Source organism: Myotis lucifugus, unplaced genomic scaffold (assembly GCF_000147115.1).
Source record: "Myotis lucifugus unplaced genomic scaffold, Myoluc2.0 scaffold_437, whole genome shotgun sequence".
Taxonomy (NCBI): Eukaryota; Metazoa; Chordata; class Mammalia; order Chiroptera; family Vespertilionidae; genus Myotis; species Myotis lucifugus.
This window is the reverse complement of record NW_005871485.1, coordinates 325340-345460: the sequence shown is the minus strand read 5'-3', so window position 1 is coordinate 345460 and position 20121 is coordinate 325340. Positions and strand designations below refer to the sequence as shown.

The 20121-nt window shown below is 49.9% G+C and overlaps 1 protein-coding gene across 1 annotated transcript in view; it reads left to right on the top strand.

Annotated features, from left to right (window-relative positions):
• MAP6 (microtubule associated protein 6) overlaps positions 1–20121 on the top strand; it is a 79974-nt gene that overhangs the window by 54267 nt on the left and 5586 nt on the right. The window contains 2 exon segments of the mRNA XM_023744212.1: positions 4486–4699; positions 7205–7407. Coding sequence (XP_023599980.1) covers positions 4486–4699; positions 7205–7407 — 417 coding nt within the window.

The following is a 20121-nucleotide window of genomic DNA, read 5'->3' as shown; positions in this document are numbered from 1 at the left end:
TCCCTCCAGAATTAAAGATCCTCTTGTCTTTCCCTCTGAACTCTGCCCTATTTGCTTAGGGTCACACATGGACAGATCCGGACCCACTAAACTATCGACACCTCAACCATGGATTACTCCTTCCTGTGGCTCACATGCCACACCAATGGCTGGTGTTTGGCAAATGCCACATGAATTAATTAATTAACTAATTAATTAACGAGTTGAAGAGTAAATGAATGATCAAGCTGAAATCTTGTCACAGAAAGGGAAGTTCATGGCGACAGGAGACCGTGAACTTGTGGCAAGAGGCACCAGAGATGACTGGCCTCAGTGTGGCCTACACTGCTATGGGCGGAGCTTCTCAAAGCTGCAGGAGCTCAGATGTCATCTAGTCCAGTCTGTGTCATACGAACCCTCCACGGCATTGCAGACAGCAGGCCAGGCCCTGCCCAAGCACCTTCAGTGAGGGCAGAGGGAGCGGGCTGCAGCTCCAGCACTTTGCCCAAGTGCAGTGGGAAGGACATAGGCCGTGTGCCTCACTGACCTGCGTCTCACTGACCTGGGCTCAGATTTCAACTCTGCTGCTTGCCAGCACTTAACCTCTCTGAGCCATGTTTTCTCTCTCTCTCTCTCTCTCTAACCTCTCTGAGCCATGTTCTCTCTCTCTCTCTCTCTCTCTCTCTTACTCACTTTTGTAAAAGGGATATAATACTACCTTCTTTCAAAGTTGTTGCAAGCACCAAGAGAAAATGCAAAACAAGCAAACAAACCAAAAACCCAACCCACCAACTTATTAAAGATGATTAATGAATAGTAGCTAATTCTGTTTTTATGACATATGATTAATTGTTACTTATGGCTAGGAAAGGTGTTGTGAAGAGTTCAGAGACAATTCTAAGGAACAGAATTTGTGTTTAAACCTAACAATTTGTCATAATTAAGTGAACTTATTATGGGACTTAATAGCATGGTTTCATGGGAAGATGATGTGCCAAGATGTTCAGGATCAGGGGTTACCAAGCTTTTCCCGTGAGGACATGCCCCATGGAACACGTTCACAGTGAGTCATTTACCAGCACATGGAGGCCACTGCAGAGACCTAGAAAGCTGCAGGCTGGCCTGGGAGAGATGGCCCAGAAACAGTGCTCAAGGCCAGCGTATGCCCATGTCAGTCCTAATTCTGGAAGCAGCCTGGGATAGGAGCAGCGGATCCACGGTGCTCCCATTATACATTTGGGAGCCAGGTTGTTACTGGTTTGGCTACTGCAAGTTTTAGGCCAAGTATTAGGGCCTCATCTAAGAAGCAGGGCTTTGGTCCTGAGGAGTGGGAGGAAGGAGGTGTGGGGCCTTGGGTAGGTAATGGTGGCCAGAGCCCTAGGTGTCACCTAGGCCAGGCCAAAGCCTGTGTATAGAGCCAAAATGGTTCAGAAGTCAGGTCTTAGTAACTGGTTTGAACCCATGGGAGAAGGTGGAGAAGGAAGGAGGAGAAGAGAGGAAAGGATCAAAGAGTAACTGATGCCGGAGTGAATGGGTACCGTTAACAATCAGGAGGGTCTCAATTCCATCCTAAATTCCCTTCTCCTCCCAGTTTCCCCATCACAGTCGCAATCAGTAGCACCTCTACCCACAGGACCAAAATGCTCAGATTCCACTCGTCACTCCGCCTGGAACCCGCTCCCTCCTCCTCTGGCCAACTCCCTGCCAGCCGTTTTCAAGTCCTGCCCATGTCCCGCTGCCACTATCCTGGTTCAGGCCTCCACTTCCCTCCTGACTCCCTGCACAATCTCAAGCCTGTCTTCCTGCCTCACCGCCCCCCCACTTCTGTCCACCATTCATACTGCTGCAGAGTTCTCTTCCCCAAAACCAATCTGGCCACACTCATCCTTGGCTTGGAATCATTTGGCAACTCTTTGTTACAGTCCGGAGCAATCCGCTAGCATGGCTGCTACCGACCTTCACGATCTGCCCAGCTTCTTGTGCCCTTCCCCACTAGCTTCAGCCCAGCCACCCAAACGGCCTGCAGGTCCCTGCAGTGGGCTGTGCCTCTCTGAGCCTCTCGGTGTTCTCCCTCTGCCTAGAACCTGCTGCTCCCCCCTTCCCTGACCAACTCCCTGTCAGCCTCTCTAACTCCACTCCAGAACCCCACCCCTACCCCTGACTCTGGGGCTGGCAGAGGAGCTCCTCCTCTGTGCTTCTCACTCCCTCCTGCCCGCGGCTCTCACTGTATTGTCCTGGAGTAACAACAGAGCCCTCTGCCTCTCACATCCTGAGCCCAGGGCCTGCTCTTATTCATTTTCTGCTCCAAAGAGCTCAGCATCCTGCCAGACAGACCTGAAGCGCTCAGTAAATCATTTTGTGAATGAAACTGAGCAATGAGGGAGTTCATGAGAGAGGAGGGGGGACAACACAATTAGGTCCTAGGGATGTTGAGTTTGAGCTGGTGATACAGCATCTAGGTGGATGTCCAATCTGTACTGGGAAGGCGAGTCTGAAGCATGGGAAACGTCTTCTTAAGAAACTGTGTTCTCTGGTCAGAGATGAAACCAGTTTTCCCTAAGGAGGTCAAAATGACTAAAAAGTGGCTCACAGATACCAAACCAGCTTCATCGACTCAGGGGAGCTTCAGATCCAGATGGATATTATGAGGGACATTGTCTGGTGTGATTCTTTTATTTAACAAAAGAGGAGACTAAGGCTCAGCAAGGGGAAAGGCCTAGCTCAGTGGTTCTCAACCTCCTGGCCCTTTAAATACAGTTCCTCATGTTGTGACCCAACCATAAAATTATTTTCGTTGCTACTTCATAACTGTAATGTTGCTACTGTTATGAATCGTAATGTAAATATCTGATATGCAGGGTGGTCTTAGGCGACCCCTGTGAAAGGGTCGTTCGACCGCCAAAGGGGTCGAGACCCACAGGTTGAGAACCGCTGGCCTAGCTTAGAGGCAATGCTAGGACTAGAACCCGTGTGTCTCCACCACAGTCTAAGCTCTGTTTGCCAATCCCCATGGCCTCCTGTTCATGGCACTCATCTCTGGGCCCTGAAGGAGGGCGTTGTCACTGGGGATGAGAGAAGGGATGAAAGAAGGCACTGGAAGAACCAGCCTCAACGATGTTCATACACTACCTCGTCCTTTCCCACAACACAGCTTCTCATGGCCCCGCATGAGAACAGACCCGATAAGACCTTGGGAGCACGGAGCCTATGCACTGAATCCCACGCACCAACAAACAGGATGGACCTGTGGCCTTCATTTCAGCCACAGCTGCATCTGTTTGTATTTGCCATGTGTTGTGTTGTTTAAAATCCTCACCCGAGGATGACATGTTCATTGATTTTTAGAAAGAGAGGCAGGGGGAGGAAGGGAGGGAGGGAGGGAGATAAGTGAGAGTTGCCTCCCGTACGTGCCCACCCTGACCGCTGATTCGACCCACAACCTACCAGGTAGCTATGTGACCTGACGGGGAATCGAACCTGAGACCTTCTGGTATACGGGATGTGTCTCCAACCAGCTCGGCCACACTGGCCAGGCCTATTTTACCGTGTTTTAAAAAGTGTTGACCATCTCCTCTCCAGTCCTGTAACGGATCAGAGTCAGCTCATTAGAAACCACAAGAGAGACTCCTGTGAACAAAATAACTGACACACTGACTCCGAAAAAACAGCAGATGGGGTCATTCAGGGCGAGGACCAATAGCCATTCACAGCCAAGCACATGAAGACTCTCTACACGCACATATCCCAACACACGTCCCAGTTGTGATATCCACATCACGTGCTATTTAAGATCTGTGAGCATTTACACATTTCATAAGGATTGTCATCAAAAGTGATTCAGACCGTTTAAGAAGCAAGCCCCCCCGCTATCAAAGGGAGGAATTATCCTTAAGGATTCTGCACAGCAAAGGGTCTTCATCATGACAAAGTGGGGGAGGGAACTGACGTGTGTCAATTGACCACAATCACCAGGCACGTGGTTTAACACAATGATAATCTATTATCGCATTTAACTTTTATAATTCTTATACTTCACACACAGTTATAAAGGGCGGGCAAAAGTAGGTGTACAGTTGTGAGTACACGAAACAGAGCTTATTTGTGTATTTATTAATTACGGTGTTATTTTCCATACGAACAACGGTAAACCCACTTTGGCCCCACCTGTGTATGTTGAATCCATGAATGACTGAATGGACTGAGTTTTTGCAGCCTCAGTTTGAATATTGGGAAAATAAGGCCCAGAGATTAGAATTGCCCGTGCCTGATCACTCATTGGGAGCTGGGAGCCTGAGCCCTTCCCCAGGCACTATTGCCAAAACCGCATGAACTTGGCAGAGGAAACCTGTCCCTTACCCGTGAGGACAGAGTGGAGTGACCGCTTCAGCCACCGTCCAGTCAGTACCGCAAGGACGCGTTGCGAGTTGGCTGAGTCTGCAGCCCCGTGAGGGCGCTGCTTCCAGGCAGATGGTGACTCATAGCACATGTGCTTTCTTTGATTCCCAGGAATGAATTCCGAGCATGGACGGACATCAAGCCTGTGAAACCAATAAAAGCGAAGCTCCAGTACAAGCCCCCCGATGATAAGATGGCTCACGAGACCAGCTACAGTGCCCAGTTCAAAGGGGAAGCCAACAAGCCAACACCAGCTGACAATAAGTTCATTGAGCGCAGAAGAATACGCAGCCTCTACAGCGAGCCTTTCAAGGAATGCCCGAAGGTGAGGCAGGTCTGGTGGGGAGCCCATCAGCACAGCCTGGGATGGAGGGGTTCACTGCCACAGAGCATGGGAGCGGGGCTACTCCAAACCCTCCCGTGAGCCGGCCGGCCAGGGTGGCTCAGTGGTTGAGCGTGGGCCTATCAACCAAGAGGTCATAGTTTGATTCCCAGTCAGGGCACATGCCCAGATTGTGGGTTTGATCCTCAGTGGAGCGTGCAGGAGGCAGCCGATCAATGATTCTCATAATTGATGTTTCTGTCTCTCTTTCCCTCTCCCTTTCTCTCTGAAATCATACATACATATATATTTTTAAATCCTCCCTTATGCAGTTCACTGCGATAGAGGGGGCTTATTAACAAGAACCTTTGATAAATTCAAAAGGAATGTGTTAAAGGAACATTATCTAAAATAAAAACAGTGTAAAGACTGGCAGTTGTGCAGAAAACTAGCTTCTGATTTTGAGAAACCTAGGGGAAAAAAAGTGACAGAAAACCTCCTCTGAGCCCTAAATCCCCTTGTCATAAAATAACTGTGCTTTTGCTCCTGCAGTGCTGGCCCCGTGTTGGAGGCATCCTTGCCTGGCTTCCTTCCCACCCGACCCCTGCCTCATCCTCAGCTCCAGACACTTCCTCACCTCCCGGTCCCTGAAAATCACCTGCCTTTTCTTACCCTTTCCCTCGATAAATGCCATCCACCAGCAGTTCTTAGTCGTCACAACACACCTGTCATGTCAGCTGCAAGATGTGTTTTGGGTAATTTGTTATTATAATGAGCAGTTTGTGAATGAATTGCATTTCTAAGTAACTTACGTGGATTCAGGGGTTTTCCTCTAATGACACCATTTTGCCTTGTTTGCATCCCAGAATGCATTCATGAGAGGGAGAAGCATGTTGGAGATTCCGCTGCTGACATAGGACTCATATATGCCAGAACTTGTTCTCTGAGGTCAGGTCACATGGAATCGTGCAAATATCAGCTCTCCTATCTGTAATAGCAGAAAAAGTCGGAGACCCTAGACAGCCTTTTCTCTGCTTTTGCCCTAAAGTCTTGCACTCAGTGGTTTCCTATTTGGCCAACGCAAGTAAGATAACTAACCGACCCTGTTTGCCTCGACTCCTCTAGTTGTAGCCCTGAGAGTTTCATGTTTCATGAAAGCTCTGTCCCCGGCAAACCAGGCTGATTGGTTACCTTAGGAACAGGTCTGGGGTGACAGGAAACCTCTGGACCTCAGTGAGTGAGTGGCCCAGCCCAGGAGCCCAATGGCATCTCTGTCCACCTTTCACAGATGAGGTAGGACCCAGGACATGGGGTTGGCTTTGGACAAAAGAAGATTCAAAGGGAAGAAGGAGGAAAGATTGGGGAAAATAAATCTAGAGATGGATGGGAGGTGGCATACTGAGGGATCACACTCAGTGACCCCAGAGTTCTTGAGAAAGAGCAGGCAAGGCCATCTCCTAGGAACAAAGGGGCAGAGCTAGAGGAGGGAGCTTGGGGAGAGGGCATGGGCTTGAACAGCTGCTCGGGAAAGTACGGGCAGAGGAGCCAGCCTGAGAGGAGGAGCGGGTGCTGGGCAATTGTGAAGGCCTCACTGAGATAAGGTGCCTGGCCTGAAGCATCTCAGTGAGGACATTTTTGCATCTGTGTGCACCATCTCAGAGACAGAAACAGAGGAAAGGTGGGCTTATGCTAACAAATCATCCCACAATCTCTGTGTTTTACATCAACTGAGGTCTATCTATATACTAGTATATAAAAGCCTAAGCGACCGAATGACCAAACTACTGGTCGACCAGTCACTATGGTGTGCACTGACCACCAGGGGGCAGACGCTCAATGTAGGAGCTGCCCCCTGGTGGTCAGTGCGCTCCCACAGCCAACCTCTCTCAGCCAGCCAGCCTCCCACAGTCCCTCCCCCTGGCCGGCCACCCCAATCGTCCCTAATCGCCACCAGGCTGAGGAAGCCCCCACCCCGTGTATGAATTCATGCACCGGGCCTCTAGTTTCTTATAATACACATTCACCATGGGTTGGTGCAGTTCTCCTTGTCACTTCTGCAGCCAGAGACTCGGGGTGAAGGCGCGGCCTCTCTGTGGTGGGAGAAAGCACTGGGAAGCACAGGCTGACTGAGTGGGCCTGGAGGTGACCCAGTCATTTCTGCTCACATTTCACTGACTAGAGCAAATCATATGCCTGCCTGACTTGGACAGGGAGGGGAAGCAGACAGTGCAAATAGTAGCACAGTCCACTGCCTGGGTGTCCGGGGTGAGATGTCCAGGGCCCCATGTGACCAGTGAGAGTACTGTCAGATGACTGACCAGGGGGCACAGAGGGTTCTAGAAGCCAAGTGGCCTGACTTCACTGAGAACACTTTACTCTGCTCCCTCAGAGTCAAATGTCGGCATTCCTATTATCCTTTCATTAATTGTGTCTTCTCTCTAAATTTTCTCTCCCAATCCCTCTCCTTTTGTATTTCCGTATTTTCCGTCTGTCTGTCTCTCCGTGCAGGTGGAAAAAACTAGTGTTCAGAGTTCCAAACCAAAAAAGACCTCAGCGAGCCACAAGGCCCCGAGGAAGGCCAAAGACAAGCAGGTGGTGTCGGGCCGGGCCTTCAAGAAAAAGAGCGCGGAGGGCCCCAGCGCCGCCCAAGCCCAACCCGACGACAAGGAGCAAAGTAAAGAGATGAACAATAAACTGGCTGAGGCGAAAGAGTAAATTTCACTGCACTTTCCTTTTATTCTTCTCTCTCTCTCTCTCTCTCTCTCTTTTTTTTAAACCAACCAACAAAAAAAAGGCCACAAAATTGATTAGAGGCTTCTCATCTGTCTTGGTTCTGAGTGCTCCAGGCGCCCTTTGGTTTGGTTTCTTTTAGTGGAGGAATCCTGTTTGTTTCCAAGACCTATGGCGTGCCTCTCCTCTGCGTGGCCCAGTGGCCATGCCCGGGGCCCTGGAGCCCCAGGCCGTGTGGCTCACTGGTTGTGAGACCACCTGCTGGTGAGGAAGGCAGGCAGGGCTTAGCGCACAGAGGCAATTCCCAGCTGCTGCAGAGGGAATCTCCCGGTTGTGCTTAGAAATGTCTGTGGGAGTTGTCCTCCTCCTATTCCTCCCCAAGGTCAGTCAGTGATCAATTTGGAACTTCAGGTAAATGTGTTCTTTTCCAAATTCTGAGAGTTGTCGTCTGCTATAGAAGCTTAACCTGGACTTCAGCAATGGACAACATTTGTGAAAATATTTTTTAAGAAATACAAAAAACACAAGAAAACCTTGGCCTTAATGTCAATACATTTAGTTGTGTCTGCTAAATTTAAGTCATTTTCTCATAGGATCTTCTATTAGAAACGTATGGCCCCATTTAGTTTCTTATCAGTAGGCTTTACATTGTCCACCCCCACTGACGACTGAAACTAGGGCAGGGTGAAGGTGAGGTGTCTCAGACACCGTGGAAGGTGACACCAAGGCAGGGGTCGTTTCCTGTTTCCCCTCAGCAGCCTGCCTGCCCGGTGCTGCTGATTTTGCAGGGCGGCTGGTTACAGGTGACTGAGGAAGAAAGTTCAAGGTGTAGGGATAGTGTTTAGAACGTGACTCTCCTGCTTCTGAGAAGCACAGGCAGGGAGTGGACGTAGTGACAAGCGTGGCAATGTTTACTCTCCCTTCCCGACTGTTCTCGCGCTGCTCCTCAGAGGACGGAGGGCGCTGAGCCTCGGGTTAGGGGAAATGTCTGTGACTTAGCTAAGGCTAGAGGAGTTCCCTGCTAGGTGATTAGCAAGCATTCTTGACCTCATTAATGGATAAAAGCAGCTCCCAGTGAAGTGTGTGTTGTGTGTCTGTGTGGCCAAAGCCTCCAGTGGTGGCCAGGGCCATCTTAGCTGTGCTAGAGTCGTGTCGTAGGTGTTAGTCAGAGAGCTGTTGTGAAAACACCCCAAAATACCTGCCAGAAAAATCACATTTGCAAACCTGTGGCATGTGTATTGCTCAGTATGATTTATTTCTCGTGTCCTTAAAGTGCTCGCTGTCGCCAGCATTTGGAAATCGCTGGGCTGTTGTATGACGCCAAGCCTCTGCTCAGCCTACTCTTCCTTGGTAAGGAAAGTAGTGAGGAGTGAAGTTCTCACGGTTCCGTACCTCAGATGTTCCTTAGTCCTTCCGGTCTAGAGGAAGCAGGGCCTCCAAGTGCTGTCTCCTATTCTGACCATTTAAGCCACCAAGTCTGGGTTTGACACCATTTTGTTGGTCACCTTGGAGCTGATGGAGAAGTGCTTTGTGGATTTTTGAACATGTGCCATGCGAGCCACATTTCCTAAGAGAACAGGACTACGAACACCGAAGCCCTCGGCCAGGCCCTCTGCCGTCTCCCTGTCTACCTCAGGGTATGGAACTGTGAGGAAGGAGAGGTAGTGAAAAAGGTAGAAGATGGGAGGAGTTTCGTGTTTCTGAATCACAGATTTTGACGCCTACCTGGAAATGACCAGAGTCGGTCGCAGTACTGATCCCAGCTATTTGCTAGCGAATCTTCATCTGAACCAGAGATCTCTATCAACATGATCTTAACTTTATCCAGATAATTTGCCAGTATATTCTCATTCTCTCAAGATTAGTCAGACATGTTGTTAGCCACAATTTGGATTTCTCCGTAGCATAGTCGTATATTTTTTGCAGATCAAGTAAATCAAACTTCACAATGCACAGGAAACCATTCATTCAGTATTCACTTCCTGAATGCCTGTGCGCCAGACACTGTCCTAGACATGGTGAGTCGTGTAAGTAAATCTGTCTGTACAGCAGCACAACCAGGATTCCTGTGACTTGATCCCTGTGTCTGGTTCAAGGTTGTGTTGCCCAACTTGTAGAGTTCGCCACCCACCTGGCAGCCCCAGGGACTAAGTTCCCTACCTTGCTGCACCTGAGTCGAGGCTTGAGATGACCTGTATAATGTCTTTTTCCACCCTTCAGTGTCCCCAGCTTTTTCACACCTGTTTGTAGTTCACTTTGACTCTTAAATATATCCTTTCACTGGCAAGAAACTTCCTTTGATTTCTACTGCTTACAAATAAAACTCAGCCGTCTTGTTCTGTACCCCAGACGTACTGATGGAAACTGTTTTCAGTTCCACGAGCAGTGTTTTGTCTTTGCCTTTCTGAAGGTGACCAAGCTCCCAATGCCTGTTCCTCCCAGTTTTGTACATTTCCCTATGGTTTCCTCAACTCCCCTGGCAAGAGAGCGAGGACTGAAGCTTTGCCACTGTCTGCTTTGCTTGCCTGCAAAAATAATCCCTGAAGCTGGGCATGGGCTCCGGCAGCTCTGTGGTCCCTGCTGGCGTGCCCGTTTGGCCCACTATGCTTTTGCCTCTCTGAGGCAGACAGGAGTGTCTAATTACGATTTTGTGGCCTGGGTTTTGTTGCATACCACAGATTGTCTATGTAATGTGTAGCGCACACCTCTCTCGGTGCTATTTCATTCCTGCTGTTAGTACGAAAATGACAAAACTATTCATGTATAGCCAATTGATTGTGACGTGCTTGTGGTCTGTGCCTGCTCAGAAAAACAAACAAACAAACAAACAGTTTTTCCAATTTTAAATAAATACTAAAGTCGAACGCCACTTTCTTGATCTTATTTCCTTGGCAAGGCCCAGCTGAGTAGGTGAAGGACCAAGCTTTGCCATTTGAGCCACTCTCCACGAGAGGAGCTGTGCCCTGCCTTTTTCTGGGGTTCTCCGTAATGCAGCTTGACTCTTTTAGATTGCCTCTCAGATACTAATTGCGAGCAGTCAGAGCTAAGTGTTGGGAAAGGCGAAGATGGACCGGGAGACCCACTGGCCAACAAGGTAGTGTAACGTTTTGATCCCCGACCCCGTGTTGCTGGGGGTGAGTGACCGCCTGCGTTCAGTACCTCCTCTCCCCGCCGGGAGGCTGGGCCCGACCCTCTCCCTGCTTCCTGTCGACCAGCAGGACCGTGGGTTCTAGCTTTTTCTTCTCCCAAGGATTGGCAGAGATGCCTTCCCTTGCTCATTTCATCTGGTCATTGTGGAAGTGTCACCCTCGGGGGGCTGGCTCACTGTGGGGGGTGACAGTCTTGTGTGTGCCTAACATGGGGGTGTGGAAACAGCCATAAGAGAGGCCCACGTAAGGTAACAACAGAGCAGGTAGCTGGAAGCTCAGGTAAAGGACAGGCGTAGGAGTCAGAAGGCCTCATGGGGGAGGGAGCCTAGGAGACTGGGTGGGGTGCAAGTGTGCAGGGGCAGGCCTGCAGGCAGGAGAGCAGATCTGGGAGGGAAGCTCAGAGCTAGGCCAAGTTTGCCCACTTTGATTTCCTTCTGCTAAAGTGGGAGACAAAAGGTTCTATGTGGAATCCCACTTCCCTTTTCCAAAATTAATTGAATACCTATTCTGTGCTAGGCACTGTGTTGGGCACTAGGGAACCAGGATGACTGAGACCCCACCTCTGACCACAGTGGGGCAGCAGGAGGAATCTGTTCTAGCTGGTTCTGTGGATCAGGGAAGACCTCAGTGGATGGGCAGGTGGCCAAGACATGCCAGACAGAGGGAGTGCACAGCAAAGGGGTGGAGGGTTCAACACCAGGTGAGCTCAGGTCCTGGGGTAGCAGTTTGCTCAGGGAGGGTCAAGGCAAAGGCTGGACAGTGGCAGAGGCTGACACGGGAAGGCCTGGTGCCATGTGAGCGGGCAGTTGCTAACTGGGATCTCCATTTCATACACCCAGACTGCGCCCCACACCCTTGCATGCTCCCTGCCATCATGCTTCTCACCCACATATCGGGCAACAAGTATAGGTCCTCTCTTGCTTTAGGCTAGGAGCTCTAGGCTGGGTCTTGTATCCTTTGCTGGCCCCCAATTTCTTGGTTTGGGGGAGAAGGTTTGGTAGGAATCAATCAAGGGTCATACATATGAAAACCACCATATATTTGTTTTCTGGATTAACAGAAAAAGTTATACCCACCTGCCTGCCTTTGTATGAGTCAGAAAACAGAAAATACTGTTCAATCTATAAACCATACATAAAAACATATTAAAGTATATCATTCAGCTCTATTTTGACCAGTTAAGGATTATTTTGATCAAAACCAGGGATTGAGAGAGGTGAAAGAAAGACAAGAGAGAGGTAGAAATAGAAGCACAGAGAGAGGAAAAACACATAAATGAAGACCCAGAGAATAGCCCGAGAGAAGGTGAGACACACTCAGAACCAGAAAGAGGACAGGAGTTGGCAACAGAGAAGGCAGGAGGGTGGGGAGCCCGGCTACCTCTCCCTTTGCAGCCCAGCAGGCAGGGCTCTCCCAGAGCCTCAGCCCGCACCCCTCACCATGCTGGCTGATGCTGCCTGAAGCCCAGGAGGTGGATCCATACTCATTACTAACACCACCTCCCTAAACCAGCAAACAGAATTAAAATCAGCCCTCTAGTTTTAAAATAGTTCATTACTAAACTAGTTGTGTGTTTTTTAATTCTTCCTTAGTGTCTGTGTGTTCTTAGTGAAATTCTTCCCTCGGTGTTTTGTTTTGTTTTGTTTTGTTTTTCACTTGGGTTAAAATTTTATGACCTTCTTCTCATAGATTTGGGGAGTGTCAAGTCCCATTTCACAAAGCCTGGGACACCCCCCCCACCACCACCACCCTTATCATGTCTTCCTGGTTTCAGGTTCCTTTTACTGCTAAAATGTCTTAAAGCAGTACATTTTTAGGACCACAGATATAAAAACATTTCTTTCAGAATGCAGCCCGTGGACCATCTACAGTTAAGGCAAGGCCCTTCCCTAAACCAGCCTGAGACCAGCAGGGTTTGGGCAGCTGTTTCAACTGAATGGGGCCAACCCTCTCCTAGGCTCCACTCTTGCAGAACCAGGCACCTAGTCCATCCTCCTCCATCCCACTGCCACTGGATGCGGAGATCCCTCTAACACCTGGACCGTCCCAGAATACCTGTAATACCAGTTAACGTCATTATATACAGGCATGCCCCATTTTATTGCGCTTCACTTCATCGCACTTCACAAATACTGCATTTTTTTTTTACAAATTGAAAGTAAGACCCTCCACCAGCAAAAAGATTGAGACTTACTTTATTACAATGCTCACTTCATTGTGGTGGTCTGGAGTAAAAGCATTATCTCCAAGGTACACCTGCCGGGATTTTATTATTTATCATGTGACTGCTGGTTAACATTGGCAGTGCACTTAGTTACCAGTTTCATGGCTGGAAATCAGTGCCGACTCTGCAACCTTGCTTCTCTAGCCTAATTGAGCCTACGTCCTCAATACGGGGACACTAATACCCACCTCGGAGCAGAGGAATGAGGATGAAGTGACACAATGGCTATAGGGAACCCAGAGTAGACACTAAATACAGGTCCTTTCAGACCCCTCCCCTTCCCTTTACAATACTCGCAGGGCCTGTGTTCACTATTAACGATGAGTACTCTCCGACAAAGCATGCAGTTGGGCAAACAATCGGATTAGGAATTCCAGCTATTGAATCATCTTGAGTCCACAGACCTAAACAATAGGATTCTGACAATTTATATTCATCGATTGCTTACAGAGTATTTCTTTCTGTGCCATTCTATTGACCCCTCCTTACGTTGTGGAGCAGGTGTTTGCCAGGTAGCAGACAGCAAAGGGAAGCTCAGTCAGCAGCGAATCAGGTTGCAGACAAGCTGGACTCATGCTGACATAGTCTGGTCAAGACGTACAGGCCCTCCAGACATCTGACCTAGATCCTCTTTCAATCTCGGGACCCAGTTGTAAACAGGGGAAGTAGGATTTGACCAGGGGTTCACACACAACTGGCTCAGACATCCTACTGAATTGACCACTTGTCTCAGCCAAATACACCGGTTTTCCCCTTCAGGTACTAAATTGACTGGGTGACTAACATGCATGGTTATTGAATACAGAATGATCCAATGGATTTGCATTCATAAGAATTATCTTTGGTACTGGAGATACCGAGATGAAACTGGTGTCCATTACCTGAGGCATTGGGTCAGACAGCACCATTTTGTGCATTGTGTTTCAAACAGTAGAACTGAGCTTAACTCTCTGGCCCTTGTCCTCCTATAAGTGGTCCTCCATCGCTTGTGAACTTGGCATTGTATTTTAACGACCTCAACCCAGACACCTTTTCTGGGGCCAAGGGAACTTCAGATGCTGAGAGAAGTACATGACTGCCCCTGCCACTGGTTTAAGCTGCCAGAGGGGTCTTTAGAACATGCAAATCTGACCATATCACACCCTGCTTTCCACCATCCGGGGGCTCCCGGCGGCCTGCGGAGCTTCCTGTCCCCCAGTGCACCATGCTGCTTCTCACCTCCATGCCTTCCCCGCGCCGCCCCACCTGCTCAGATTGCCCTTCTGCTTCTCCACCCGGCTAACTCATCCTTCAAGACTCCGCTCAGGGAACAGCTCCAGGAGGCCTTTCCTGCACCTCCCAGGCTGGGTAAGATGCTCCCTGTGTGTCTTCATCATGGAACTTACCACGTGAACTGTGTCACCTGCTCGTGTGTGTGTGTGTGTGTGTGTGTGTGTGTGTGTCCCACTGACTGTGCTCCCCCCAGGCAAGGACCAGATCCTTCAGTTCACCTTTGTAGCCCTCGGCTCTGGCCCCAAAACCTTCCACAGAGAATGTCTTCTAAAGTGTTTGTTGAATGAATAATGAGTGAGGGAATGAGTGATGACATTCACCATCTGCCTCCATATTCACTACGGTGCCTCCATAAGGCTTTATTTTGCCTAATAACTGGCCCTGCTCATATCAGAGAGGTGGTTTCCAGAGAGGTCACAGCAATAGGAAAGCACAGAGCAGCCCACAGCTGGTTCTATAATGCCCGGCCTGCTTCTGTACTTCACGTAGCCGCTTTTTCTAAACAGTCCTGACTTCAAAAAACCACGGACTCTTGGTTATATGGTCATCTTAAAAGGGTGACTAGTCCCACCCCCTGCCCAGTGTAGAGCTCCCAACTCCAGAGAGGCGTCCCTCAGGGGCAAGGCTTAGGAAGAAGGGATGGGAGTTAGAACCAACAGGCCTGGTTCTAAATCTAAGCTCTACTAAATCTAGCTTGGCTTCGTTTCTTTGAGCCTCAAAGAGATAATAATAATAATACAAGTGTTCATCACTGGAACAGGGGGTCCCTCAGGGGTGAGGATGACGGAGCCCAACGCACTAGGGTGCTTGCATGCATGACCAGGTTCAGAGACACAGATCTAAGTTTATTGAGGAAGTACAGCCGTATATAAAGGGGTAAGCAGCCAATGCAATAGGGACACGCTTGCTATGTTATCCAATGGGCGTGAGGGTCGGGGCTAAGAGTAGGTGGCTCTCGGAGATTTGTCAGGCGGGCGTTGCCACTTCCTGGTGTGCCAAGGAAGCCTGTTCACTGGAGTGTGCTCACAGCGTTGCTTCGGCCGCAGCACTGAGATAAATCTCTTGAGCTCTGCCCACACATCACTATCTAAATCTATTTGTTTCTCAAATTCAAAAAGTCTGAGTTTGGTCAGCAAGGGATGCAGCATTATTCAAACTTGTTTGGTCCCTGAGTTTGGGAGGGCAGGTGGATACTTGTTTGTGATTCACAGGACTGGTCAGATGGCCCAGTGAGAATGCCTGTGAAAGTCCTCTGTAGACTGTAAAGTGGCAATAGTTCACGTAAGGGTCGTTTTGCTGACCACCACTTCCCAGTTACTTACCGTCCTTGGGCCCAATGGTGTGGTAGCTGGAGCAACATCTGGTGGATCCACTCCTTCTGCCACACAGCAGCCTGAGAGAAAACCCATCTAATGTGGCTCTTGCTGCCCTGTCTCCTCCCCAGCCCTTCCCCTGGCCCCTCGTCTCTGAGCACAGCCTATAAATCACCCGGTACAGATTCCATTTCTGCAATTACACGTTCATTTTCATTGATCCCCTCTGGACACATGGAGCCAGTTTTGATTAATTGCTCAAGATCCCATCCTTTGCTTTAGGTGAGGTGGGAGGAAAGAACAGAAATTGATTTGCAAGTTCCCAGGAGCACAGAGCGAGACATGAACTGAGCCATTACTGTCTGGTTGCCTTAGTCTAGCGCTTTGCATTTTTAAAAGGGTCATTAGCAGGATTACCAGATTCTTGGCAGCTCATTGAGACAGTCAGCTATGCCCTTGACTTTGCTTTCTTGGTGTTAAAACAACCAAAGATGCTTCCTAAAATATTTATTATACAAATAGGAATTTATTCAGTTCTTCTTAGGAGGTTATATCTAGAGAAGTTATTTAACAGCAAAAAGGACCACAGCAACAGCAGCACAGAGCGGAAAACACAGCCATCGAGCCGCGTGGTGAGGCCATTTCTCTGCTTGGGGAGAACGCCCGCCCGCAGGGAGCCTGGGCTGGTGGAGGAAAATCCGAACCAGGAATCTGACCAGGTCTCTGGCTCCACTTTTGTAAAATGCAGGTAGGCACAGCTTACGGGGAGAGAACAAACATTTACGTGGCCTTTACACACTTGTTCTCATTTAATCCTCACCCTAGGGCTAGAGAGTCTGTAGGTATCATCCCCATTTATACATAAAGAAATCAAGGACTCAGTGAGTAAATGACAAAGTCACACAACTTGTCAGTGATGAGCCGGGCTTTGATGCCAAGTTTGTGTGACTAAAACCCATTCTTGGTCCAGTCCTTGGGGCCATCCGTCCGTGGGATCCCTGTTATAAAGAAGATGGGCAGCCTCCTGAAGTAGCAGTCGCTTCATCCTGTCCCTTTGCTCCAAAACTTCTGATGACTCTAACTACTCTTGTCTATGAAAAATGAGTCAGAAAAGGAGACATATGTAATACCTTAATCAGTAAAGAATTTTTAAAAAAAGAATAACAAAAAGAAAAATGAGTCAGATGAAGGTCATAGATGCTGAGTTGGGTCAGCACAGTTACCTCACCCCAATCCCCCAACCCCCTGTCCAAAACTAAGCCTTGTGTGGCAGCATTTTCCCTAGCTGTGGTCCTAGTTGCTCTTCCTGTGCTGTGAGGCCCTGGGCTGGTAGACCCATTGGCAGCCGTACAGGTAGGGCTCACAGGTGTGGGTGTGGATGGCACTCTCAGACCAGGGTGCTGCTCCTTTCTGGGTCTAGCTTCTTTGCCAGGGTCTGCTGAACGCTAGGAGGTAACCCTTGGGACAGGGGGTGGGGGGTGGGGGTAGTGGATACAGGAAGGGCAGAGGCAAAGGACTGGTTGTTGGAGGACTGGTTGTTCGGGGCCTTGGGTAGTGGATACAGGAAGGGCAGAGGCAAAGGAGGCAACTCTCTCAGGAGATGTAGTTGGGATCTCAGAGCTGGGGGCCTGCGGAGGTCAGTGGCTCCGACCTCCTGCACCAGGCAAAGCCAGCCAGGGTGCTCTCAGACCAGACCCAGTTCAGAGGTCTGCAGACCAATTTGGAATCTCTGTAGCTGAAGTCACACCCATGAGCGATATTGTTACAGAGAGGAAAGAGCTTGACTGGAAGCCTGTCATCCTCGTTTAGGGACTTGACTGGCCACAACCTCAGGATGTGACCTTAGGCAACTTGCTTCCCCTTCCTGAGCCTCATTTCCACCCATAAGTGGGGGTGCGGGCGACCCCATTCTGCCTGGCCGGCAGGGCTGCTGTGAGAATCCAGGGTGCACATTGCATACGAAGTCCTGTCAGAAAACCATAAAGAAGTTAGTTGGGGAGGACAAAAGGGCGCCGAGGCCGTTAAAACGGGGAAATCTTTTGTGTCATGTGAATGTGGTGCTTAGAATGTGATCTTGTGCAAGTTCTTTCTTCAGCTTCTCCTTTAGGATGGAAGTCTCAGTGTCTGGCAGCCCCGGGCCAGAGCTCACTGCCTCTCCACTCCTATCCAATGGCCTGGCACAGAGCAGGCGCCTACTAAATGTTTGTGAAAGGGGGAGGGGAGAAAAAGAGGGAGGGGAGAAAGGTGAGGGATGCAGGGAAGGACAGCCAGGAAGGATACAGCAGAAGTGGTTTCTGGCCTCTAAGAGCCCCCATCTGGAGAGGCAGATACTAAACAATTGGCCACTCCTCTGATGGGGCTGCTGTAAGGGGGTGAGGGGATGGGGGATGCGCTGAGGGAACACAGGACAAGGAGGACCCGACCCTGGGGGTGGAGGGTAGGGTGAGTTCACTGAGGAAGTGACGCTGGAACCAACTCTTCAGTCGCTGAGGAGGGGTGGGTTGGACAGCTGCACTGAGAGCAAGCTAAAGAGACCCCAGGGCAGGGGCTGTGTGTCCCGCTTAGAGGACTTCTCCAGCAGGGCCGTCCTTGCCCCTGACAAGACCCTGGAGGGACCTTGGGCCTCTCTAGTTGAAGAGACACAGGCTGGGGAAGGCTCAGGGCCAGGGCTGACGGTGGTGCGGGCGCACTGGTCGCTTTAGAGTGCCCACGGCGTGGGCTTCCAGGTCTGTCTCTCTGCTCCACACAGGGCGACCCTCAGGTCAGGGCCCCAGTCTCAGTCACTCCGGGCCTAACACAGACTGCCCAGTGAATGGATAAAAGAGAAAAAAATAAAATAGAATAAAGAGAAAAAGCTACACATCAGCCATCGGTACTCCCACATATGTCTGCCAGGTGCTGCTATGAGCCAGACACTAGATAATGGTGATGCAAAGATGAACAAAACCTAGCCCACGATCTGGGGGATCGGCAGGTAGTTGCCAAGCACCATGATAATTGCTGCAACAGAGGCTACCGCGGAGCCCTGGGGGAGAGCCAGGCGGGAGCGAGAGCTCTTGCTTCGAGAACGCCTTGTTGCCCGCAGATTCTTTATAAGAATAATGAGCCTTTCGAAGATGGTTTCCTAGGCACTCCCCCTGGGGTCTCTGTGGTTTCCATAACTGCGTTTGGAGCTTTGGTTGTGTCTGAACAGGGTGGCAGACAAGAGGAGAGAGAAAACATAAAATCGCCCTGTCTACTGTCCCCCCATCCCAACCCCACCCCCACCTCCTGCCAGAGCCCCTAAGTGGCCTGGGTCCTGGGAGAGTCGCTTGCCCTCTGGGCGTGGTTTCCCATCTATAGAGTAACACAGTTAGACCACCAAGTCCCTCTTAGGAACTAACATTTACAAAACATCACCCGTATTCCATGGGTTATGCCATGAGCGTTCATGTAAACGAATCCTCCCCAGAAGGCGGGCCCTGTGACCTCAGTTTATAGATTACGGAAATAGGCCTAGAGCCTGGCACGCCCGTGATAACATCCATGGCTATGAAGGAGCTGGGTCAGAATCCAAACCCAGCTCTCCGGCCTGAAGTCCAGTCAGTGTGCTTGCTCCTCCAGCAGGCTGCCCTTTGCATGATAAGGAATGATCTATGTGAAACACCTAGCAATGCGCCTGGCATGTGCTTTTTGCTCAGGAAGTATGAGTTTCTTGCAGGCTCTGGAGGCAGGATTCAAGGACAGGGTCCACAGGCCCCTCATTTCTGAACGTGGCCCTACGGCAGGAGCATGGCCCCAGCTCTGAGCTGCTTTGATGCTCCATCAGGAGACCATCAAGGGAGAAAACCCCCCACATGGTGGATTATGGGATTAGAATTGTGTGCAAGGGCAGGAGTCAGTGGGAGGAAAGGAAGCCCTTTCTGCAGATAGTCTGGGGCAGGGCTCGATGATCCAGCTTCCAGACTCTGATAAAGCACGGATCCAAAGTCAGTGTGTGTGTGTACCCAGGGGGCATCCCTGTCTCCATGGAAACGAGAAGAAGGGCAGAAAATCAAGTTCCTAAGACTCAGGGTGTCTCGCGTAACCTGGAAATATTGCATTTTGTTAATAGCACAGAGCCTGGCACAGAATAGAATCTCATTTACTCATTCATTGACCAGGTATTTATTTAGTCAGGGCCTTCCCTGAGCCAGGTACTGTTTTAGGTAGAGAATACAGTGATATGCAGGTATGTGACATGGTCCTGCCCTCTGAATGCTTCAGTCTGGGAGGGGAAACATTAATCCAAAAGAATGAAGTAATTCACTGTGAGAAAGGGTATGAAAGAAAGGGACGTGGAGAGCCTGTAGCAGGGGACCTGGTCACATCTGTGGGTCAGGGGAGGCTTCCCTGGGAATGCGCTCTAGGGAGCTGGGAGATGGAGGATGAGTAGGCATTAACTAATTGATGAAGGAGCAAGAGAATGTTGCAGGAGTGGCGACATGTGCTAAGCCGTAAACGGAAAGGAGCAGGGCAGACTGAGCAACAGAACCAAGACCTGCGAGGCTGGGGCACAGGCGCTGGGAAGGAGGGGAGAGCCGGCCGGTCAGCCAGGTGGGGTATGAAACAGGTTTTTCTCTTTATTCTGAGAGCAAGGAGAAGCCACTGGAGGGTTGTAAGCAGGGAAGGGATATGCTTTTTTGAAAGATGATTCTGATTTCTGTATGAAAAACGAATTGATGAGAGCAGGGATACTAGTTAGGAAATCCACAGAAA